At 44.8% G+C, this 25,173-nt stretch overlaps 1 protein-coding gene and 1 long non-coding RNA gene across 3 annotated transcripts; one reads left to right on the top strand and one right to left on the bottom strand.

The window, feature by feature from the left end:
• Nucleotides 1-552: 552 nt before the first annotated feature.
• Nucleotides 553-24,936, bottom strand: DNTTIP1 (deoxynucleotidyltransferase terminal interacting protein 1). Of its 2 annotated transcripts, none has more exons than XM_081291064.1 (13): nt 24,756-24,936; nt 24,139-24,209; nt 23,029-23,125; nt 18,710-18,808; nt 10,199-10,267; nt 9,888-9,944; nt 9,593-9,651; nt 8,194-8,242; nt 5,956-6,014; nt 5,795-5,855; nt 3,001-3,072; nt 1,030-1,085; nt 553-911 (listed from the first exon to the last, which is right to left on the bottom strand). In XM_081291064.1, exons 1-13 carry the CDS (start codon nt 24,858-24,860, stop codon nt 773-775), a joined length of 993 nt encoding a protein of 330 aa, XP_081147190.1. In that variant the 5' UTR covers nt 24,861-24,936; the 3' UTR covers nt 553-772. The 2 variants fall into 2 exon arrangements, with proteins under 2 accessions (XP_081147190.1, XP_081147191.1); XM_081291065.1 differs by having other exon boundaries at nt 8,194-8,239; nt 24,756-24,935.
• Nucleotides 13,636-15,208, top strand: LOC308647672. Its single transcript, XR_014021680.1, has 3 exons — nt 13,636-14,051; nt 14,176-14,262; nt 15,022-15,208. It is a non-coding gene; the product is annotated as an uncharacterized lncRNA (long non-coding RNA).
• Nucleotides 24,937-25,173: the final 237 nt, after the last annotated feature.

Genomic DNA, 25,173 nt, shown 5'->3' with positions numbered 1-25,173 from the left:
GATGAGGATGTATGTAGCTCAGTTAGTTAAGTAGGAACAAAGCATGTGCAATCCCCAGCACCCCCTCGGCCCAACACACAGGTACACACACAAAACAACCAAATCAAAAACGAACAAAAAAAGCTGGGTGTGGTGATGCATCCCTGTAATCACAGTGGCTGGGGAGGCTGAGGCTAGAAGACTGCAAGTTCAGATCCAGCCTCATCAACTTAGGCCCTAAGCAACTTAGTGAGAGACCCTGTCTCAAAATGAAAAATAATAAGGGCTAGGGATGTGGCTCAGTGGTTAAGCGCCCCTGGGTCCAATCACGGGTACCAAAAACAAACACAAGCCATCACATTCTGCCACATTCATGCTTTAGCTGGAAAAAAACCCAAGAAACCGGGAACAAGTAAGGATGGCAAAGTATATGTTCCCAGTTTTGTCTTCTAAAACCTGGGTCAATGAGATGGGGGAGAAGTACTTGTCCTTTTTTCCTGCACCCACTTCCAGAGCCCTTGATGTGCTGTCAGCCCCCCCAAGGCAGACTACACAGCAGGCTCACCATCTGTGTTTATTACAAACTGTTTTAATTGCTTCTTATCCCAATAACTTTACAAATATAGAACCATATGCCAGTCTGGGGGTGCTCTGCAGTGAGTCACTACAAACTAGCCCATGCACAGCTTAATGCCGCTGAGATCCACCTAGGAAGAGACCCAGTGGTGGCCTCAGCTGTGTGGGGAAGAGGGTCTTAGAAGTGGGCTGCCAAATGTAGCCAGGGGTCCTGGCCTCAGGTCTGTGGAGGTGCTTCAGCAGTGCGATGCTCATTCTCTGTCCGTAGTGTCTCCATGTACTTTCGCATCTTCTCAACCATCCAGGAGGGTAGGACAAAGGACTTCAGCTCCTCTAACTTCAGATCCAGGCATCCTCTACAATAGACATTGAGGAGGAAAGTTAAAGCAAGGGAAGATGTGGGCCTCGCCCCATCCCAGGGGCCACTTTTGAGGCAGAGGAGAGGGTGGGGGGCAGAAGACCTGCTGGCTTTACCTGTAGTCATCACTGGCAGCAAGGTCCCGGATGTCCTCCTCAATGAGGAGGTAGGCCTGCCAGGAAGAAAGGAGAATGGCAAATGCCCGTTTCATTTTATGCTACCTTGATAACACTTTATTAAACATGTTGCGCCTGCTTCAGTAGGGAAGAGTAAGTATGGAAAGACTGTCAGGAGTATGGTTCCTTGAGAAAATCTTTCACTCACATACAAACTTTAGTGGGGGAGAATAGGGACTGGTGACTATTTTTTTTTTTTTTAGAGAGAGAGAGAGAGAAAGAGAGAGAGAGAGAATTTTTTAATGTTTATTTTTCAGTTTTCGGCGGACACAACATCTTTGTTTGTATGTGGCGCTGAGGATCGAACCCGCATGCCAGGTAAGCGTGCTACTGCTTGAACCACATCCCCAGCCCTGGTGACTATTTTTTAAATAAAAAGAATTTCTTTTTGAGATGGGGGGTTTGTTTTGTTTTTGTTTTTATGGTGCAGAGGATTGAACCTAGGGTGTCATACATGGTAGGCAAGTGCTGCATTCCTAGCCCCAAGATAGGGCTACACTACGTTGCCTAGTTGCCTAGGGTGGCTCTAAACTCCCGGATTCAAACGATCCTCCTGCCTTAGCTTCCTAGGTAATACAGGCACACACCACCTCCCGGGGCTTCTGGTGACTTAATTTATTTAGGGCCTTTCCTGTTTTAAGAAAGGTGTCGAGTAGAATTATAACAAAATGGTAAGAGTGGCAAAATATACTTGGAAATAGAAGGAGGAAGCTATTTACTAACTGGCAATTAAGATAACTTGATTTTGAGCTTTGTGGCAAAAGAGAGAACATGATAAATAGCACTGTGGTCTAGTAATGGGGCTGCACTATACTGCCCTGGGCCCTGTAGAATGGTATTGCCCGCTGTGGTCTGCAGGGGGCCAGGGTCCTCTTGTGAGCTCACCTTACAGGGGATGTTATTCACCATAGAAGAAACTCTTCTGTGGGACACTCTGGTTCCAGTCTTAGAGTCAGGACTAATTGTGAGCCCTTAAGTACTTTGCCTTCATCTTGTGGGTTCTGTGAACTATGTAACAGATCAGGTGTCCTTGAAAGGGGCCTAGAGATGAATCCACAACTACTCAAAGAAGGTCTCCCAGGTCAGCAATGGGAAAAAACCCAACTTTTCCCTAAACTACTGTTGGTGGGTGGCTTAACTTTAGGTTCTGTTCCCGTTATCCATCAATCTATTATTTATATATAAGTAGTAAGTTCCCTTAAATATTTTGTGAAATGAAGTGTGGGCACAGTATACAATACAATAAAAGTAGCTTTCATTGTCAGAAAGGAGATGGCACACCAGTTTACAAGGCCTTTAGATTCTATCAGGAGCGGTCCCAGTAGAGGGACTGAGTCATCAGGTGACATTGCATGTGATGGGCAAAGCCCTACAAATTATTTTAAGATATATACCACAACAGCTTTCCTAAGGTCACTGCTGAATTTAACTGAGAACTCTTAAAGAGTGGAAGCGAGCTTGGGAGGGGCTGCCGGGCATGGCACACCTTTCATTACATGTGCGTTTGACAACGAGTGCTGCCTGGAGTATTGTGTTGAGAAGATTCTAGAGTTGTTTAGAAGAAGACTGTGGTGATCAATGAGTTAAATCCACCCATGGGCATGTAAGGGAAAAGTACTATGAAGTATTAAACTACCCATTCCCATGCACAACTAATAGGATCCAAAAAAAGTGGTCTTGGAAATGGGTGGGAGGGAAAGTGAGGAGCTAAAGAACACTACCAATAGGGAAGGGAACACAGGGATTACGGTCTGCTCTTGAGCATGAAGCAATGGGCCTTGTATGTCCCTTGCCACATCCTTAAGGCTTAGGAAATCTTTCAGACTTTGAAGGTAAGCTGTCACCAATAGCCAGAATCCTGGTCCTTGTGCAGGGTGGGCCTTGGGCAGTATGTGAGTGAACAAGACTTACCATCTTCCCGCCTGTTGCCCGCATGTGATGCTGCTCAGCCAGCCAGTGCTTGTCCTGAGGGTCAGCTGCATACTGTGAGGGATGAAGTTACAGGAGGAGACATTAGCCTCGTGTGAAGGGCTTTCCTCCTGGCCCCTGAGCAGTTCTTACCACAAGACCTTGTCTAGCATGTACATAAAGAGGCCTCACTAATCTCCAGAGTAAGCCCAGGCAGCCAGGGATTGTGAACTAATCCCAGAGATTTAATAATATACTCTGAATCCTCACACGCTTCCTTTCTCAAAACATAGAATCAATTTTTGGGTGAAAAAAATAAAACCAGAGACAACTATGTACAGTATCATCTGAATAAGTAAAATATCAATAGAGGACAAGGACACAGGCATGCACACTATGCCTGCACACACACTCTAGGCACATGCTCGCAGAGAAGGATATGTACCACTGTGGTTGCTGGTGACCTCAGGGAGGGAAGACAGAGTCAGGAGTGAGGGGCACATGTGTCTTATTCCCTATCACTTCCTGTGTACTGCTTGAATCTTTTAATGAGAAGAATGAATTTATATCTCTGTGATTTCAAAGTTTAAAAGAGGAAATGAAGAATTCAAATAATGTCTTTTGAAGGATGGAAAAATGGGCCAAAATGTACTAAGCAGTTTACAGAACAAATACAAATAGATTGTAAATGACTAAAAAGATGCTTATGATCACTAACAGAGAACTGTGAAGGAAAACAATAAAAATTTTCCCTTCATTTATTAGAATGAAAAAATTTTAAAAAAGAGGTAACACCCACTGTAAAGAGAAGGGGTTGGGGGCTTATTACAGAAAATAGGTCTTAGAACTGGGGAACTATGCTAATAAAAATGATTAACACTTGCTGAGTCCCTTTGTATGTGACAGGATTATGCTGGGTGCTTTACTACATTCTCTCTTAATTAACCCCAAGAGGTTGGTCTATCATCATTCTCATTTTACATTTCGTATATGACAAAACAGACTCAGAAATGTGGAGCCATTTGCTTAAGGTCACAAGGCTGAGCTGGTAAGGGATAGAACCCGGATTGGAATCATACTCTTAACCATGTTGATGGGAATTCACAGCAAGTCCCAGAGAATATCCATCTAGGGGAGGACACAAGTAGGGTTCTTGGGGGAGGCAGATGTTAAATAACAGGAAGATAAAGTGGAGGAGAAAGGTCTTCTGGGTAAAGGGAACAGCAGAAGTAAAGACACTAAGGAAAATAAAGAAGTAGCAAGTAGGCTACTTCTGTGTGTTGGAAGCCCTGGGTCAGAATGCTGGGAAACAGGCAGCAGTTCTGCCCCTCAAAGCACTCAAAGAGCTGCACAGGGTGTGGCAGGCAGATCCTATGATTCTGGGATCCCAAAGGGGCTACACAGTTCTGGCAAGGAGCAGCAAGCCTTATGTATAGGTGCAAAAACTGTCTAGAACAAATATGCAGTACTATTTTTTTTTTTTTTGAATTGAGGAATGAACTCAGGAGTACCTAAACACTGAGCCACATCCCCAGCCCTTTGTTGTATTTTATTTAGAGACAGGGTCTTTTTTTTTTTTTTAAGAGGGAGAGAATTTTTCAATATTTATTTTCTAGTTTTCGGTGGACACAACATGTTTGTTTGTATGTGGTGCTGAGGATCGAACCCGGGTCGCACGCACGCCAGGCAAGCACGCTACCGCTTGAGCCACATCCCCAGCCCCAAGAGACAGGGTCTTGCTGAGTTGCTTAGGGCCTCAATAAGTTTTTGAGGCTGACTTTGAACTTGTGATCTTCCTGCCTCAGCCTCCTGAACCACTGGGATTACAGGTGTGTGCCACTGTGCCTGGCTGCAGTACTATATTTTAATCTATGTGGATGTTTTGAAATTGATGAAATACAAATCCATCTAAGAGTGAATTAACTTAAGATCTCCCCTATTATTTTCTCAAACAGTGGAAACCACAGCAAGCTGCTCTTCAGGGAAGAGTCATCTCTTTTGAAGAGGGGAGCCTGCCTTGCTCCAGCTGCTTTCTTTCACAGACAACTGGATACCGGGGCTGAGCGCTCGGCTCTGGTGACTGCAGTCCTGGATTTGATTCCGACTCATTACTTACCAGCTGAGTAACTCTGGCCAAGTCATTAGCCTTCCCTAACATCTACTTTTTTCACCTTTGGATAAATATCACAATACTTTTTTTTCTTCCTTGAGGCAGATCTCCCTGTGTTGTCCAGGCTGGTCTCAAAACTCCTGGGCTCAAGCAGTTCCCCTTCCTCAGCCTCCCACGTCTAGGATTATAGGTTCACATCACCACACCTGGCTAATGTCATCATATATATATTTGTACTGGAGACTGAACCCAGGGTGTTGCACCACTGAGCTACATCACTAGTCCTTTTTACTTTGAGTCAGGGTCTTGCTAAGCTGTTGAGGCTGGCGTCTGATTGTGCTCTTCCTGCCCCAGCCTCCTGTGTTGCTGGGATTACAGGCATGTATCACCACGCCTGGCTACAATACCTATCTTAAAGGAGCGTTCCATGACATCGTGTAAGTGTGGCTTTTAAAACTGTGTTTGGCACACAATCATCATGCAAGGAAAGCAGCTGTGATCACTGAGGCAAAATAGTCTGAGTAAATCACAAGAGGTAAAAAAGTGAATGAGGAAGGAGCAACCAGAACCCAGATGTCCGGACTCCCAGATCAGTGTGTGTTCCAGATCAGTGTCTGTGCTATGTACAAGTCCCAATGCCATCTGCTCCCAATGCAATGGCCTGCTGACCTCCCAGCACTCACCTACCTTAAAGAGATGTGGGTGCTTGATGTAGATTCTCCCTCTGGTGCCCCCCATCCCTAGGGCCCTGAAAGTAAAAGATGAGTGGTAAGGATTCCATCAGGCAGAGCCTCTAGTAGTTGAGGCCCGAGTTGCCCCTCCATTAGCACCAAAGCTCTTAGACTCACTTGTTGGCTCGAGAGCCCAACACAAAGGTGGTAGTTTCATTCAGCCGAGCTGGGTCCCACTGTATAAGAGAGAGGCCGGTCAGGGTGGGGTTAATGTGGTGAGCAGGACAGAAACACTCCTGCCCCCACCACTTCTCACCATTGTCCTTATCCCTCGTTCAAGAGTTGACTAGGAAATGAAGTACTTTTAATATACTAGGCCCTGTGTTAGATGATGGAAATAAAGAGATGAATAAGAAACAGACATAGATACAAATAATCAGGCCACTATGTGATGGGGCAATGACAAGGCTGAATGCTGGCTGTGAGTGGTGCCAAAGCAGATGGTCAGTCAGGAAGTCTTCCTCGAAGAGCTGGTCCTCAAGTTAATTCTTAAAGGTGAGCATGAGCTGGACAGGGTTGAGGGGAGGAGACGGGCATTCCAGACAGAGGGCAGCACGTGTAAAGGCAGGTGGGAGCTCTTGGCATGCTGGAGAAGCCACGAGCAATTCTGTGTTGGTAAAGGAGAAAGCCAGCCAGGGAGCAGAACTGCTGAGGCGGGAGAGAGCGACACGGAGGAGCTGGTAGTCACAGGAAGCCACCTTTAAGGGTTTGTCCTTTTCTTTATTCAGGCACTGGGGACTTGTTGAAGGCCTTTGAACATATAAGAGTCAGCCATGCTTCAAAAATAGCTCACCTTCCAGCAGTGTGGATGATGGGTTTAGGGGCATGGTGACAGGCAGGGAGAGCAGTCTAGAGGCTGCTGTGATCAAGCAGAACTGAAGCAAGACTAGGGCTGAGGTAGGCAGCAGTCAGGAGGAGGAAGAAGTAATAGGGACTGAACACACTCAGAAGGAAGAGTCATCCAGCACTTGAGTGGATGTAGGGAGGCGGTGGAAAGGAACGGGGACAATGACTAAGGGCAGCAATGTAAGGGAGGGTCAGTGAGGAAAGATTGCAAGTTCAATTTTGGATATGATGCTTTTTTAAAAAAATATTTGTTTTCGTTGTAGTTGGACACAACTACTTTTATTTATTTATTTTTAAATTTATTTCTATGTGGTGCTGAGGATTGAACCCAGGGCCTCACACGTGCTAGGTGAACGCTCTACTGCTGAGCCACAACCCAGCCCTGGATATGCTGCTTTTGAAATGCCTATGGAACTTGCAGGCAGAAAGGTCTAGCAGACAGGAGGATATACAGGTTTTAAAGAAGAAAGGTTTGTGATACCCCAAGAGACTGGGGAGTTTAGCAGATGGTGGTCCCTGAAACCACAGAGTAGATGATTTAGATCATTCGCCGAAAAGCTTTAGGTGAAGTGGGCCAAGGGGAGTATTCTGGGGACAACCAAGGGCCACTGCCAAGGAAGAACTCACCAAGACAGAGGGAAATTTGGAGAGAACAGAAAGATCTGGGAGAGCTCACGGCCACCAGCTTTAAGGGAGTAAGCAGAGCTCAGAAGGCAGGAGTGACAATCAGCGGGAAAGCAGAGAGGACCAGGGGAGAGGTGGCCAGCGTCTTCCAGACACAGCTTCGAGGAAGACTGCGGTACTTTCATCTATTTTACTGGGCTTCCAGCAATGACTTTATTGAAATAAAGGATTCAATCCTTAAAAAAGCTTGTAAACAACTGTTTGGGAAGCAGCAGAGGCTAGTGGTGTCAACAGACTTTAGGCCTGAGACTTGGCTCTTTCTCGCTAGCTGTATGATTTGGGCAAAACTCAAGTGTATTAAGAGCATAAGATAATTTTTACCTGCAGGGGAGTTGGCAGGAAAGGAAGCTCCTCACTACAAAATGATAATAGAACCTATCTCATAAATTTGATATAAAGATTAAATGAGATAAGTCAAAGATTTAGGCAGTGCCTGCCAATATTAGGTAATGAGCAAAGTATCAGACCACTCGTGAACTTGTGGAATAAGGGACTCCTGCTTCTCTTTGTTATAGAATCTTGTTCTTTTTTGGCAGCCCTGGGGATGGAGCTCGAGGCCTGTGCGTGCTAGGGAAGTGCTCCACCACTAAGCTACAGCCCCAGCCTGGCCCTTTCTTTATTTTATGCCTCATTCCAATTTTCACGTGGGATCTTCTCAGGAGGACCAGTTGCTGGAGGTAGAGAAGGGAACATGGCTGTGGAATGTGTGAACACATCCTATACTACCCATGCCCCTTTCCCTCACTGGGTCCCCAGAGCCTTGGCTGAGTCTCTCTGGGATACTGGTCACTGCCACGCTCACACAACATGCTTACAAAATTATACCTTGGGGCCTTCCCGGCGAATCGGTTCAGAGGATTTTGGCTTCCATCTGCTTGAAAGGAAAAGAAGAAAGGTGAATTCTCCAAGGTGGGCCAAGACTGGAAGGAAGATTGCTAATGGTGGTAGGGCCTCATACAGACTCCCTTCAGCCCTGGCTCTGATATGACTGGGCAGGAGGGCAAGTCCAGGACCTTGCAGCTTTCTCATCTGTCTGCAGGAGATAAGAGCAGCAGCTGCCCTGTTTTTGTTTTTGTTTGTGCCATCTGGGGAGTGAGTGAACCCAGGGCCTCACACGTGCTAGGCAAGTGCTCTATCCATGAGTCACACCCCCAGCCCTTGCCCTACCCATTTTGTGTTCACGAGGAACCAAACTGACCCAGGAGGAGACAAATCTAAGGGATGGCAATTAATGCTATTCTCTCTCCTATGTCAGTGGTTTCAAACTATCTTTATTCCCCTTTACCAGAAGAATGACTTTATCTGCTTCATATACTGAGTTTCCATGAAGTTGTGTTTGAAAAAAAGATTCTGCTGCTTCAAAACTCTTTAAACCTTAGGGGTGGGGAAGGGATGAACAGGTAGAGCACAGAGGACTTTTAGTTGGTGAAAATTCTCTGTGTGATACTATAACAGTGGATACCTGTCACTTATACAAACTCACAGATGAACAACACCACGAGTGAGTGTTAATGTACACTGTGGACTCTGGTGTAACGTCAGAGTAGATTCCTCAATTGTAACCAATGTACCATGTGGGTGCCAGAGGTTGATAACGGGGAGGCTGTGTGAATGGGGAAGCAGGGAGTATATGGAATACTTCTTTATCTTCCACTGTTGGTAATGAACCTAAAAGTACTCTTAAAAAAAAAATGGGGATGTAGTTCAGTGGCAAAGTGTTTGTCCAGCATGTGTGAAGCTCTGGGTTCAAAATTCCTAATAATGTGAAACAAACAAACAAAACTTTGCAAAGGTTCATCCCATAGACAGTGTGGTATAGTTTTCCCTTACTAACAGTATGACCTTGGGCAAGTAATTCTCTGAGTCTTTTTTCCTCTTGTTTTCTTCTCTTTTTCTTTGTCTGCTAAATGAATTATATCTTCTTTAAGGGGGTGGCTGTAAGGATTAAAAAGGGAAGTCCAAAAGGTATCTTAGGCCAACCACAAGCATTTGATATACACCACAGTGGAAACGACTGTTTCAAGCTAGCTGAACTGTTCTGAGGCAAAACCAGGATAAAATCCTCACTGCGCACCTCTTCACTCCTAGACCAGGGAAACACTCCTCTGGGATTAAGCAGGTAGGTCTGATTTCACAGGCACAGAACTGTGGCCTCCTTCCCTCCGAGACCACAACTGTCCCTCTGCTCCCGTCAGCTCTCACCACACTGGCGGCCTCTACTCACACCATGCCGGCTGCTGCCCGGTCATTTGACAGAATGTGTCCAGGAGGCCGTCCTTTCCTCTGCCACAAAGAACAGCTGTCAGAGCCCTGACCCTGGGGAACACTCCCCACCAACCTCCCACCCCGCCCTAACGGCATGTCCAGGGTCCCCTGGTGAAGGCAGTTTTCCAGAGAGTGCAAATGATGCTTGGGAGTGAAACAGTGTGACTGTTTCTAGGGTTTGGCCTCCGGTCCCTAGAACAGCCTAGAGTACACGAGGAAGCCCAGCACCCTCTCCCAGCTAGAAAATGGCTTACCTTTTTGGGAACGGGGCTTCCTCGATGGGTACATTCTTCCTCTGCCTGCCGGCCACGCTGGAAGAAAAGGGAAGGGAATCAGTGGAAGGCCGTGCCTGGGAGCTGTGGGTCTTCTGGGGTGTAGAAGACAGATTCCCTGGCCTGTAGTCCTCTGGCTGCTGCCGACCCAGGCCCCTGCAGCCCATTCAGGTACTCTTTGACCTGGACCTTACCAATGGGTGGTGCAGGAAACTTCTGAGCCTACATACTTCCTATGCCTCCCAGCCCGATTTATTTTCCCCTCCAAGACCCCCGGACACAGTGCCTCTAACCTTTATTCCTGGAAGCTCATGGGTCAATCTAGGTATTACTTTTTCTCCATCTGAAAATAGTAGCTTAGCCTGAAAGGAAAAGATCAAGTGTTAACAATCACTATTTTGGTTGGTAAACATTTTTTTTTTAAGTTGTTGATGAACCTTTATTTTATTTATTTATATGTGGTGCGGAGATTCAAACCCAGGGCCTAACACATGCCAGGCAAGTGCGCCACCACTGAGCCACAACCCCAGCCCCCCCGCCTCTATTTTTTAAAAAATATTTATCTTTTTTAGCTTTTAGGTGGACACAATATCTTTATTTTATTTTTATGTGGTACTGAGGATCGAACCCAGTGCCTCATGCATGCCAGGCGAGCGCACTACTACTTGAGCCATATCTCCAGCCCAAATGCCTGTATTTTTTAAGACAGAACTCCAAACTGGTCTAAAGCTTTCCAGAAGCTGGGTGTGGTGACATACACCTGTAATTCCAGCAACTTGGGAGGCAGAGGCAGGAGGATCTTGAGTGAAGCCAGCCTCAGCAATTTAGCAAGGTGCTAAGTAACTCAGTGAGACCCGGTCTCTAATAAAATACAAAACAGGGCTGGGGATGTGGCTCAGGGGTTGAATGCCCCTGAGTTCAGTCCCTGGTACCCAAATGAAAAAACAAACAAAAAACCCTAAAACCTTTCATAGTCAGTATGGGAAGGCATGGTTACATATATTTATTTAAAAGAATAGATAAAATAGAAAGACATAAATACATGTATTTATTCACAAAAAGTAAATCCGAGGCTTCGTTGGTAGCACATTCCTCTTCTGCCTGCAGGGCATGCTGAAGTAAAGGGGAAGGGGAGGTCAGTGGGAAGCCTTTTCTTTTTCTTGGCAGAAGTGGGAGTTGATCCCAGAGGTGCTCTACCGCTGAGCTATATCCTCAGCCTTTTAAAAATTTTGAGACAGGGGCTTGCTAAGTTTCCCAGGCTGATCTTGAACTGTTGATGCTCCTGCTCCTGCTTCAGCCTCCCCTGTAGCTGGGATTACAGGTGTACACCACCACACCCAGCCCTATATTATTTTATTTTAAAAATAATCTGAGTAATGATCACTGTTGAACAGTTAGAAAATGTAATGAAGCAAAATTTAAAAATCAAATCTGAAATTTCATTATTCACAGAAAACTAGCACTAACTTTTCAATGTAAATTCTAATTCACTTTTCCCATATAAATATATTCATGCTTTTTTAACTGAATACATTACTATCCTACATATTCCTCAATAACTGCTGTTTTTCATTTAATAAATCTTGAATTCTTAGGACATAACTGCTGGGGACACAGTAGTGAGTAAGATACTGTGGAGTTCCTTGCTTTGTATATCAACAAGATGATTTGGGGTCATGGTAAATACAGCGAAGAAGAAAAACTCCAGGTAGAAGTGGCCGTCATCAGAGAAGAATTCTATTTTAAGGGGGGTGCTCAGGGAAGGTCCTATGGAGAAGGCAACCCCTGAGCTGAGATGGAGCAGGCTGTAGAACAAAGCTGAGCAGAGCTGGGCACGGTGAGGCGTGGCTGCAGTCGGGTTGGCCAGATGGCGGAGGCAGGAGGATGGCTAAATCTACGAGTTTGAGACCAGCCTAGGTAAGCAGTGATACCTCCAGGTCAGAAAAGTTAAAACAAAGAAAATAAAAGCAGAGCTGAACAGAGGTGTGTTTTGGCAGCAGAAAGAAGTGCAGAACCCCCAAGGAGGGGGGACTCGGTTCAAACAAGGAAGAAAAGATTGGCCTGGCAAGTAATGGGCAAAGGGAGGTGAGGAGCGAGGAACCCTGGGAAGGGAGGCCAGGTGGAGGGTGGCAGGGGCCTTGCAGGCCAGGTGCAGAACTGGGTTTCAACAGCTCTGGAGCAGCACTGATGGGGCTTCTGGATACGCTCTTCTCCTGGCCTCTGAGACCATGCTCCCTGTGTTCTCCTCCTCTGACCACTCTTTCTTAACCTCATCTGCTGGCTTATCTTCCCTAATCTGCCTCTTTCCATTCCATCCTCTTTCATTAGATATTCTATCTGCTCTCATTGTGCTCACAGCTGCAGTTAACATCCACAAACTGAGGACTCTGTGATTTTTAAAAATCTTCAGTTATGGCAGAAAGGATATCCTTTGAGGTCCAGACTTAGAAACCAAATGGCCTGCCCCATGCACGTGCTTGGACGTCCCAGTTTTGTTAAATCCAAAACTGGACTCATGATTGTCTCTGCCAAATTTTGTTCCTTTTCAGATAAGAGTACACCAGTCTCGAGCCAGCCGAAACAAGGATGCACTTGAGCTGGAGAGCCTGATGAGGACCTGACATTCCATCACTTGTCACCATTTCCTGAGCCTCTGAGCGATCCTCACCACTCTCAAACTCTACACCTCATCTGGACCTTGGTGAGAGCCGCAACTTCTCCCTACGACCCTCTCCTCAACTGGTCATCCACTCCATGCCAGGGAAGCCTGGCTTGGTTCCGGACCTGGTTACTGTGGTCTGAGTGAGTGCGCATCTGCTGGACTTAAAGCCTAAGGCTTAAGACTTTTGAACTTAGCATGCAGAGAGAATGTCTGTCATTAGCCTCTCTGATTAAGTGTTTAGTAGTGCTTAGAATTAATCTAGAATTGTTTACTGGGAACTGGTTATATCTTTTGCAGTGCCTAGCATTAAGGATTGCTTAAGAACCTATAGAGTGAAATTGTATTGAGTAATTTGAGTGAATAAAGCATTGAAAGGGGGAAAAAAGAGTTCACCAGTCTCAATGTGTAATTAATTATGCACACATTTATGTGGATAATGATTCTTAGCTCTTTGCTTAACTAGTCTGTAAGTTCTATGAGGGCAGGAAGCCTGTTTGTTCACTTGCCTGTTAATTCATTCAGTTGCTGGAACATTCAGCAAACACCTGGTGTACATGTCATATTCCATGGCTGGGAGTACAATGATGAAAAAGACTGTGCCTGAACTCTTGTAAAGCTCGGCATTTTAGCAGAGTAGGGGAAGGACTGAGAGGAAGGTGGAAAATAAGCAAGTGAACATAATAATTTCAGGTTCAAATAAATGTCAGAAATAAACCTGTGCAATGACAGAGAGTGACTGAAGGTGAGAGAGGGGCTGCAATGGAGTGGTCAGGGATGGGCTGGCTGACGAGTAACAGTTAAGCTGAGATCTGAAGAAAAGCAGAGTCAGGGCAGAGCGTGCTGGGCAGGAGGATAGCAAGTGACAGTTCTGGAGGAGCGGGACAGAGTCAGAATGGTTGGAGCAGGCCGAGAGCGGCGGCAGGGCGAGATGCAGTCAACACGCAGCAGGAGCTGGTCCAGGAGGGCTCCGTGGATCAGGGAAGGCACTAGAGTTTTATTTTATCTGTAACAGGAAGTCACTAGCGGGTTTTAAAGAGGGAGTAAATGATCTGATTCATCTTTACAGAGATTAGTCTGCTGCTGCTAGAAGGAACTGGAAGCAGTTAAGAGTGGATGTAGCGCAGGCCTGAGATATAAATCTGTGAATCATCATCAGTCCAAATGACTTCAAAGCCAGAGGATTAGATGGACTCATCTTAGGACGCAAATGGACAGAAAGGGTCTGAGGACGGAACTCAGGAAGCAGCAGCGCTACAAGTCAGGGAGGCAGGAAGCACTAGCCGGAGGCTGGACAAAAGGAAATGAACCAAGAGCGGGAGAATGTTCCAAGAGACGTGAACTGAGCCCACGCGACAAAAGCCACATGAGTCAGCTGAGCACAGTCAGGACCCACAGGGATGGATGACAGCACGGGGTATGCTAAAAGGCTCCCTGTGAAGTGGTGAGAACTCAAGCCAAACACAGCAAGCAGAGAACGACAGTGGGTGAGAAAGGGAGCCAGTGATTGCTGACAGCTCCGTTTTTTTTTTTTTTTTTTTTTTTTTTGGTGGGGGTGGGGGATTGAACCCAAGAGTGCTCTACCACTAAGCAATATCCTTTTATTTTTAGACAGGGTCTCATGAAGTTTCCCAGGCTAGCCTCAGCCTCAAACTTGTCATCTTCCTGCTTCAGCCTCCTGAGTGGCTGGGATTACAGGTGTGTGCCACCACACCCGGCTTGCTGACAGCCATTCTTGAAGTGTGGCTTGAAATGGGAACAAAGAAACGGTGTAGCAGCTGAAGGGACTGCAGGTTCCAGGGTGGTCTGTCTACTCACCACTGTATCCCTAGTGCCCCAATGAATAAGCCATATTATAAAGACACATATAGGAAAAAGACCCGGAGAAAGCAGAAAATGTTATTAGTGGTTATTGCAGGGTAGTGAGATTTTTCAAATGTATTTTTAAAATTTATGAGAGTAGAGACTAAACCCAGTGCTTCCTGCATGCTAGGTAAGCACTCTACCACTGAGCTATATCCTTGACCCCTTTCTAAACTTTATTTTGAGACAGGGTCTTGCTAAGTTGCCTAGGCTGGCCTTGTACTTAGGATCCTCTTGCCTCAGCCTCCCAAGTAGCTGGGATTATTGGTGTGTGTTGAGAGGCTTGTGTGTTGAGAGCCACAGCCAGAGTTGGAATGGCCCCTGGCATTTTGCCAGAAGTAATGGTTGAGAGGCGAGCCATTAAGATGATGCTGGATTGAAACAGGTTGGGTATTCAATTGTATATAGACCCCTGCTGTCCGCCTGGCGCCCACTACTTTGGAGTTCTCCCGGGGATTCCTGGGGAGTTCACGTTGGTTGGTGAAGTTTCGGTGGAGGGTGTTCCGGTTGGTGTGTGGTGTGCCTGCATTTTCTGCTTGGTATTCCCAAGAAAGCATGTCACCTACTGTATTTTTGCCTCTTCTAGCTCCTCAGGTTCTTCCTGGCCCACTGCTCATCCCTTCTAGGCACACCACACACCAACAGGAACACCCTCCACCGGAACTTCACCAACCAACGCGAACTCCCCAGGAATCCCCAGGAGAACTCCAAAGTAGCCAGCGGACAGCAGGAGTCTACATACAATTGAATACAAAACCTGTTTCAATCCAGCATCATCTTAATGGCTCGCCTCTCAACCATTACTTCTGGCAAAATGCCAGGGGCCATTCCGACTTGGCTGTGGCTCTCAACAGGTATGTACCACTGTGCCTGGCTCTTCCTTACAATTTATGTTTTCTGAATTTAAGGCAACAAGTAACATCTACTAAGCTTTATTACTGAGCTAAATATTTTAGGAGTGTTGGCACACTGAGTCCTCAGACAATCCTATGAGGTACAACCTCTATCCCTATTTTGCAGATGAGAAAATTGAGATTATTAATATACGGTAACTTTCTTAAGGTCATACAACTAGTCAAGGACTCCAACTGGGGCAGTTTAAATCAAGAGAAAGCTTATATTCTTAATCACCATGTCAAATTTTTCTTAATAAATGCATATAATCTGTATATATAAAATACCTACCCTGCAAAACAAAAACCATCAAACAAAAAACTCAGGGCAACATGTGGTAGATAAAATCAGTCATTTCTCCCTAAGAAATACCTGAAAGGGCATAGTGAAGGAGCTTAGCTGAGATGGTCCAGATGTAGTATTAGAAGTCAAAGCAAACACGCCAAGAATTCATCCACTCAAAGCTAAAAAATTCCTAGTCTAATTACCATCATGTCCAGTCTAGAATCTGTAGAATCTGTTTTTTGTTTTTTGTTTTTTTTTTTTGTACTGGGGATTGAACCCAGGGGTGATTTATTACTGAGCTATATCTCCAGCCCTTTTTATTTTGAGACAGGGCCTTGCTAAATTGCCCTGGCTGGCCTCCAACTTGCAATCCTCCTGCCTTAACCTCCCAAGTACCTGGGATTACAGGAGTGCACCACTGCCGCCTGACTGAAGAATCTCTAATGTAACAAGAAATTCCGCATATGGTTTAGACAAGTGGACCCCAAAGACCTTCCAACTATCCTGATGGCCATCTGAAAGCTAAGCTCTGATGTAAGAACTACTTTCTGTAATTATGAATGTAACAATGTATTTAATATCCAGTTGTTCTGCATCACATGCACTTATGCTTTGATTATGTATATTTTCCCATTTAATCCCCACAGCAAACCACTGGCTGTAGGGAGGGGCTTTATTCTTAATTTTAGAGATGAGGAAATTGAAGCTCAGAAAGGTTAAAGACTTGCTTGAGGTTTCTTTTTGTCTCGTTTCCTGTTGGGTGAGCATGAGACTCTTTGGGCTTTTTACCTCACTGTGCTCAGATTCTATGGTGACCACACAGCCTTCTATTCCATATTCTGGCTTCTTATCAGTACTGGTAAGGGCCAGCTCTGGAGGGTGAACATGGGGATTCAGGAGACTGGAAAGGTATAACCATTTATTGAATTCAAGTTATGCCCAATTTAAGTTCATCTTTTACCTGAACCCCTCAAAGGTCTCCTAAATTCCCTTCCAAACCAATCTCCTAAGGCAGTCAGAGAAGTCTTTTCAAAGTGCAAATCTCATTAGGCCACTCTTCTGGTTACGACTCCATATCTATAATTTGGTTCATGCTCTGTGTAATCTGCCTCTGCCTGCATCTCCAGTTTATCATGTTTCACTCTCTCCACCCTCTAAAACCAGCCTCCCTGGCTTCTGTTTTTTAGGCATTCTGCATTCCCTTTGATCCCTGGTCTTGTCTCCATACTTACACACTTGTAACAGATTGTAACTACAGATACACTGTGTGATTACTTGAGTAATGTCAAGAGTTTTAAGGGTAAGGACTATGCCTGTTTGCACACCACTGTTGGGGCCTGGCACAGCAGCATAGTAATGGGTACACAGTAGGCCCTCAATAATATCAATCAAAGAGATAAACTCAAGAAAGTATTTTGGGATGCAAGTGAGTAAATGTTTTATCAATTTAAGCTTTTTTTGGGGTACTGGGGATTGAACCCAGGATCCTCTGGTCTCAGTCTCCTGACTTGGTGGGACTACAGGTGTGTACCACAGCACCTAGCATCAATCTAATCTTGATTCAACTCCAATTTATAAGAATATTATTAACAAGCCAGGTGCAGTGGCGCATGCCTGTAATCCCAGCGGTTGAGAGGCTAAGGCAGGAGGATTGAAAGTTCAAAGCCAGTCCACACACACAAATTATTTCTGTCTTATTATTAGCAGTTGTTATACATGATCATAACACACTGAAGTCATGGAGTGAATTAATGAATCTGGCCTCTTAGGAATCTGGTTAGCTTAAACTTGACTATCAGAACTTCTCATAGCACTTGCCCACGAGAACCAGATTGGTTTTCACTGTACAGACAGGATGGGGTTCTGCCCTTCAAGAGCTGAGGTCTTGCTTTTTTCTGAGGCTACATCTGAGTAGGCAGCCAGCCTTTTAGAAGGCATTTTTCTTTCATATCACTACAATTACCTCATAGGAGTGAACTAACAATAATCCTTATGGCTCTGATTATGAAGAAATTTCCATTTTTCACAGCTAATAGTTTCACAGTAAAGCAAAGAATCTGGGTGATGCTGACAATTCCTATTAATAACAGTAGCTGATGTTCTCTATTGTCTTGGGAACACAGTCATTTACAGACCTGATGTCATGCCTCCTGACCACACCTGAGAGGCTGGGAGATAGCAAGTGTGCTATATTCTACTGATCCCAAAAGGGACTACGACAACTTGAAGGTGATCCACCAAGCACCCTCAGGGGTGAGATAGATCTTAGCTGTCTAATTCTTGTGTCTTAAGTTACAATTTACTTTTCTTCTTTTGGTTTGCCCAATTTAATTTTTTTTCAGCTTTATTGAGGTACGAGTGACAAACAGAAATTATTATATATTCAAGGTGGACAATGTGATTATTTGATATATATATTTCTATATTATGAAATAGTGATCATAATTAAAATAACCAACACATCCATCACTATATAGGTATTTTGTGTGGAACATTTAAGATATACTCTCTTAGTAAATTTCAAGCACACGATAAAGTATTATTAGCAACACTCACGCTGATATACATCACATCTAAATTGAAAGTCTGTGCTTGCTCTCTCTTAAAAAAAAAAAAAAAAAAATATATATATATTTATTTGGTTGCGGATGAACTTTTATTTTATTTACTTATTTTTATGTGGTGCTGAGAAACAAACCCAGTTCCTCACACATGCTAGGTAAGTACTCTACCACTGAGTCACAACTCCAGTCCAAAAGTCTGTGCTCTTTAACCAATATTTCCCTACTTCCCTGGTAACCACCAGTGTACTCTCTGCTTCCATGAGTTTGCTAAGCGTAATTTCTTTATCTGTAAAATAGAGATTAAAAAAAAAAACAACACCTTATGAACAGGGTTTCTTCTGAGGCATAAATGAAATAATGCATCTATCACTATACCTGGCACCTAGTACCTACTTCTTTTGCCTTGTCTGTCAACAACAGTTCTAAGCCCTGGAGATAAGTGGCTTTCTGGGCATACCACTGATGATAGGATCACATTTCTTAGCAGAACCCTGAGGGCTGAACCCTGTGCCCGCATGTCTTGGCTTCTCTGGTCTCACCTGTTCAAGGCAGCTCCGACAGGCCTCCTGGATCAGCTGCTCTGCATCCACCTCTTCCCCAACGTTGTCTCGCACGTTCAGTGCTGCTTTCTGGAAGAACTAGGGATACACAACAGAGGACAAGGTCAGAAGTTCTGCTAATTTACAATAACCTGAAGGAAACTGAAAAATAAAACAGAAGTTTTTATCCTGCTCTCATACAGAAGGAAAATGTGATCATGTGCCCAGCTTTGGGATCAGACAGATTTAGATTCGTATTCTGGGCTCTACCTCCTGCCTCTATTCCTCTCTTTTTTTTTTTTTTTTTTAAAGAGAGAGTGAGAGAGGAGAGAGAGTGAGAGAGAGAGAGAGAATTTTTAATATTTATTTTTTAGTTCTCGGCGGACACATCATCTTTGTTGGTATGTGGTGCTGAGGATCAAACCCGGGCAGCACGCATGCCAGGTGAGCGCGCTACCGCTTGAGCCACATCCCCAGCCCCTCTATTCCTCTCTTAAGGATATAATCACAGAGGTGCCCAAAAAATTAATGTGCAAACAGTATAAAACCAAAGAGTAACCTAAATGTCCAAGCATAGCTTAAATAAATTATGAAATTCTATGCAAATATTAAAAATCATGGTAAGGATAGTATAGAACATATTTTTGACATGAAAATGTATTCTTAATAAAATGACAAGTAAAGCAAGCAGTTATAAAATAGTTTGGTACAGAACAAGCTTATTTATGTACAACAACAAAAAAACAGAGACAAAAGAACTTAAGGATAATATATTAAGTAACAGCAGTGATATTGTGGATGATTGTTTTCTTCTTTGCTTATCTATAGCCTCTTAATTTTTATAATGTACATGTAGTATTTCCATAGGAGGAAAAAACCCAGAAAGCTTGTGTCTAAAGTGAACAGGCACAGAAAAGATCAAGACAGAGAAAAGTCCTATTAGGATTCTCACTGCCCAATCCCCAATCTGTGGGATGGGAGAAGGGCGGCCTTGCAAAGGCCCTTGGATACCAGCAAAGGAAAGGGAAACCTGGCAGAAGGTTCCTCTTCTGGGTTAGAGGGAGAACTTGAGCCTGAAATACTTCCTAAAACACTGGGGATAAGGTGATAGGGTCCCCAGACATACCTGGGAGGTACCGAAAACACATTCATTAGGAGTCCACGTTGTGACTCCAGAAGAAAGTATCAGTTCTCTCTGGGGTATAGGAAAAACTTTAAAAACTGTAATCAATGCTCCTACTGTGGGAGACAATTCTGGGGAGACACTGCCACCTTATATTTGGCAAAGTCAAATGCCTCTGTTGATAACATCAAATCAAGAAGTGTGTGAAAAGACTGAATCTGAGACCTCAAGTGTTTAGGAAAAATTCTTCATGCCAAATTAAATGACTGGATGTTTGGCTGACTGATTTTCTGGTGCCAGGGATCTGCTAAGCAACCACTCTACAACTGAGCTATATTCTCAATATGGATGAGTTTGACTTTAAAACAAAAATCTGAAAACTGGCAATAAGTATTGGTGTTCAATGCTGATTATTGCTAGGGGAAAAGTTCAATTAAAATAATCTGGATGCTTTCCAAGCAGCCCGTGGGAGAGCAGTACAATGGATATATAGGGGTGAATGTAAGCTACCTCTGGATCTGAGAACAAAATCAGAACACAAATGAAGCGTCTGCAAGCACCACAGGCAGAAATGCAAAATAACACACCCTTTTTGGAGAGTGACTTTTTTCCCTATTACTCACTAATTCCATCTCTAGGAATTTATCCCCAGAAATAGTCTCACAAGTGAACAAAGATGTTCATTCCAGTGTTGTCTGAAACAGGGAAAAACTGGAAACAACTGAATATTCTAGGGACTAGCTAATTAAATTATGGAACATCCATACAACAGACTACTCTACAACTATTACAAAGAGAAGCAGGGGGAGCTATTGTGCACTGACCTAAAAACATGACCAAAAGTGAAATAAATTAAGTTACAGAACAGTTTGTATATGTGTATATAAACATGTACACAACCTATATACTCATGTAAAAAACTGAGTTTGGTATCTTTGGGATGAATTTTAGTGACTTTTGGCTCTTGTTTTAAAAAGTATCTTTGTGTGTGTATGTGGTACTGGGGATTGAACCCAGGGGCTGGCACATGCTAGGCAAGCACTCTACCACTTGAGTTACAGCCCTAGCCTTTTAAAGTTGCCCGCGTTGATTCTCAATGTGTGAGCATTCTGCTTCAGCTTCCTAAGTACTGGAATTACAGGTCTGAACCACCACACATGGCTGTATAATTTTAATTAGTATTTTCTTATTAAAAAATTTCAAATACATAGAAAATTTGAATATTTAATAAATAGCTAATACCCACCACCTAAGACTACAATTAACATTATGTTTCTCCATCACATATCTATTAATGTTCTCATCTATCCATCCATAAATCATCTTGTAATCTATATTTTTTATAACTTGTATTATTAAAACTTTTTTTAAAATTCTGGTATTGGAGATTGAATGTAGCCACTGAGCTACATTCCCAGTCCTTTTTCTTTTCTTTTTTTAAATACCTTTATTTTGTTTATTTAGTTTTTTTATATGGTGCTGGGTATCGAACCCAGTGCCTCACGCATGCTAGGTAAGCACTCTACCACTGAGCCACAACCCCAGCCCCCCTAGTCCTTTTTATTTTATTTTCAAGCAGGGTCTTGCTAAGTTTCTGAGGCTGAGCTTGAATTTGCGATACTTCTGCCTCAGTCTCTGAAATTCACTGGGATTACAGGTGTGCAACACCACAACTGCCTAAAATCTAAAATCCTCACTGTGGCTTCAAAAGTTTTACTAGAGCTAGGCTTGTTACCTCCCAAGCACTTTGTTACTCTCCCAGTTTAGTCTGTTCCACACTGGTCAACTTATTGCTTTGAATGTGCTAAGCACACTCCTGCCTCAGGGCCTCTGTCGTTTTCTCTATGCCTAGACCACTTTTCTCTTACTTGTCTGCATGGCTTGTCCCGTCTCACTTTATTCAGGTTTCCATTCAAATGTCTTCTCTTTCTTAGTCACAAAACATACAATAGCAATCTTGCTGGGCATTGTGGCACATGACTGTAATCCTAGCTACTCGGGAGGCTGAAGCAAGAGGATCACCAAATTTGAGGCCAGCCTCAGCAACTTAGCAGGACCCTATCTCAAAATAAAATAAAATGGACTTGCTTAGCATGCAGAAGGCCCTGGGTTCAATCCATAGCACCTCTGAAAAATAAAACAAAAAGTAACCCCATGTCCCAGAGGTCCTCTCTTCTCTCATTCCCTAAAGTAGTACATATTTGCTTAAAGAAAACAAGGTTTCTGTCTGTTATTTTCACTCTGCATTCCTTTTTTCTTTCTTTTTTTTTTTAAAGAGAGAGGAAAGAGAGAGAGAGAGAGAGAGAAAGAGAGAGAATTTTTTAATATTTATTTTTTAGTTCTCTGCAGACACAACATCTTTGTATGTGGTGCTGAGGATCAAACCCAGGCCGCACGCATGACAGGCGAGCGCGCTACCGCTTGAGCCACATCCCCAGCCCCTCACTCTGCATTCCTAATACCTAGAACAGTGTCTGGCAGTATGGTAGTAGCTAAATATATATATATATATATTTTTTTTTTTTTTTGGTGTATGTATGGGTTCTGGGTATCAAATCTTGGGCCTTGGCATGTGCTGGGAATAAATTTTTTTCCCCAAAAACAAAATACATAAGCAGAAGGTTTGGGAAGAAAACAGAGTTTGGCAGGGCATGGTGGCACATGCCTGTATGCCCAGAGGCTGAGATAGGAGTATTATAAATTCAAGGTCAGCCACAGCAACTTAGTGAGGTCCTCAGTAATCTATCGAGACCTTGTCTCAAAATTTAAAAAATAAATCTTTAGTATCAGCCCCCGCCTCAAAAAAATTCAGAGTTCAGTTTTGAATATACTGAGTTTGAAGCATCCATGGGATATGTAGGTAGAGCTATGGAGAAGTTTATTGATAGGCTAAGAAAGTAATTTTAATTAACAAAATGGTGCTAATGTTAATCAAGTAATAAAATACTGGTTGAACACTTGGTATTTCCAAGCAAGGATTGTGGGCACATTACATTTAAGTCATTTCATCCTTACAAAAACTTGGCAAAAAAGATATCTGAATTACCTCCAAGAGGGGAAAAAGTTCTTGGGGGGTAGCTGGCAGAATTAGAAAGCTTGAGATGTCTGAGTGCCATATAGACAGAGAGTGGTGCTGCAGGGAAGCCCTGGCTGCTCAGGAGTCTTTCCCCATGAGTGTTCTCTCTGTCCTTCTCACCTTCATATACTTGTTGAAGACAGTCTGGATCTCCTCATTGATGCTCGGCTGCAGGACAGCTCGGAGGAGGTCCATGGAGATGGCAGGATCTGTGAAACTGCATTTAGGAGCGAGACAGAGTCAGCAGCTGTGGCCCAAACGTATCTTCTCCCAGTGTGCCCAGCCAATTATTGACATAGGGTTCAGTCTTTCTTCTTCTTCTTCTTTTTTTTGGTACCAAGGATTGAATCCAGCAGTGCTTAACCACTGAGTCACATCCCCAGCCCTTTTTATTTTTTGTTTTGAGACACGGTCTTGCTAGATTGCTGAGGCTGGTTTTGAACACGTGATCCTGCCTCAGCCTCATGAATTACTGGGATTACAGGTGGGTGCCACCATGCCTAGCGACATAGGATTCTTTAGCAGCAATACTAGATAGCTTTCACTAAACACTAGTCATGTGCTCAGATTCTGGGCAAGATCACATGGATGCTTGACTTTATTTCATTCTCATAAATATAAAGTGGGCATTATTTTCAAAGTGAAATATAATATTTATACAGAAAAAATACATACACTTAAACAATTATGGTGAATGACCAATCACTACCCAGGTTAAAAATTATATATGGCATCCTTAACGCCCATGACTTCCTTGAGTGAATCACTCCCTCACTTCCTTGAGTTGGATATTACTATTGGACCCCCAGCAAGACTAAGAAAAAAAGAGGTTCAGAGAGGTTAGGGACTTGTCCAAGAGTTAGTTACTCAGTTAATACAGAGTCTGTATTAGAACACAGCTGTGTGACTCCAGAGCCTGTGTTTTTAACCTCCATGCTGATGTCTGTAGAGCTCCCAAGTGCAGCCTCAATGAATGTTAAGGATCTTGGATACTGTTGTTAAATCCACCTCTCTACCCTCCGTTTCCAGATGAGTTCAGAGAGGGAAGTCAGAGCAAGTCACTCATCAGTGACTTGCTCAAGTACACAGAGTTGAGAATGAGTCTCCTTCTTCCCAGGCCAGTGCTCTCTACTGTTTACAGATCTCTTCTCAGCCGTGTGCAGCGGGGATCCCAACACTCTCGCCCACCTCTGTGCCTGGGATGTAAGTCCCACTAAGGGCCAGCCTTACCTTGTTGTCATTTGTGAGCGCCGGCCCCTTCGCTGCACCTGCCGGTGCTTTATCATTATGTTCCAAGGGTTCTGTGGGAATCAAGGGAGCAAATGTCACTAAGGCCTGTGACACTGGGGTGGTGGAGGATGAGTATGAAGCTAGCCTAGAAATCCCTTCTCGGATCCATTCGCCCCCTCTCCCACTTTGGGGAGAAGGGGAGGACAGTGATTGGAAGGTGCTGCTAGGGAAAAAGAACCGAGAAAAAGTTTCCTGCCTCAAAGTCCCAGCGCCGCCTTTCCTGGAGCAGCAGGAGGAACACCCAGAGCCTACTCGGTGGCAGGCTGCTTTGCCGGGCGCGTTAGGGCTTTTACCATCCCCTCGCCACGGCTTGACGAGGTCGCCGGTACTACTCATCTCCGCCCTACAGGAGAGCAGCCCGGGCTGGGGGGATGCCAGGCTGGCCCTCAGCACCTAACCAGGAGGGCGTCGCCAGAACTTGAATCCAGGTCGTGGACTGCGAAAACGGCAACCCCTCGGCAGCACCAGCCGCCGCGTTCTCTCGCCCGCGGGCCAGGGTCCCGGGAGCCCGAGGCCCTGCCCGGCCCGAGCCCAGGCCTCACCCGGGGCGCCCTCACCATGAGAACCAGCTGCCCCGCTGCGCCCGCGTCACCCAGCTCGGTGCCGCCCCGCTCAGCCCCGCCGGGTCCCCGCGGCTGCTCGGCGTCGCCAGTGGCCCCCATGGCGCCCCCGGCCCCCACAACTTCAGCCCGACTCTGCCACCGGCCGGAAAGTGGCGCCGTGACGTCACCGGAGCGCGCCGCCCACTGGCCCGGAAAGCGCGACGCCGGCAGCTGCGGGGTTACCATGGGAACCGAACCGCCACCCGGGTCACGGGCCTTCGGAGACCCTGCGTGTGGGGCGGTTGGGGCTCCCTCCCTGGAGCGCTGAGCCTCCGGGGGACTGTGGGTGTCTCAGGGCCGTTCCCCGCTGGGCCAAGGCCCGGGACGAGTGCGGGGTAGGAGGAGCGGAGCAGGTGTCCGCGGGCTGAGGTTG

The sequence above is a fragment of the Spermophilus citellus genome (genome assembly GCF_964194105.1).
Source record: "Spermophilus citellus genome assembly, chromosome: 4".
Taxonomy (NCBI): Eukaryota; Metazoa; Chordata; class Mammalia; order Rodentia; family Sciuridae; genus Spermophilus; species Spermophilus citellus.
This window is presented reverse-complemented; position numbering and strand designations above follow the sequence as displayed.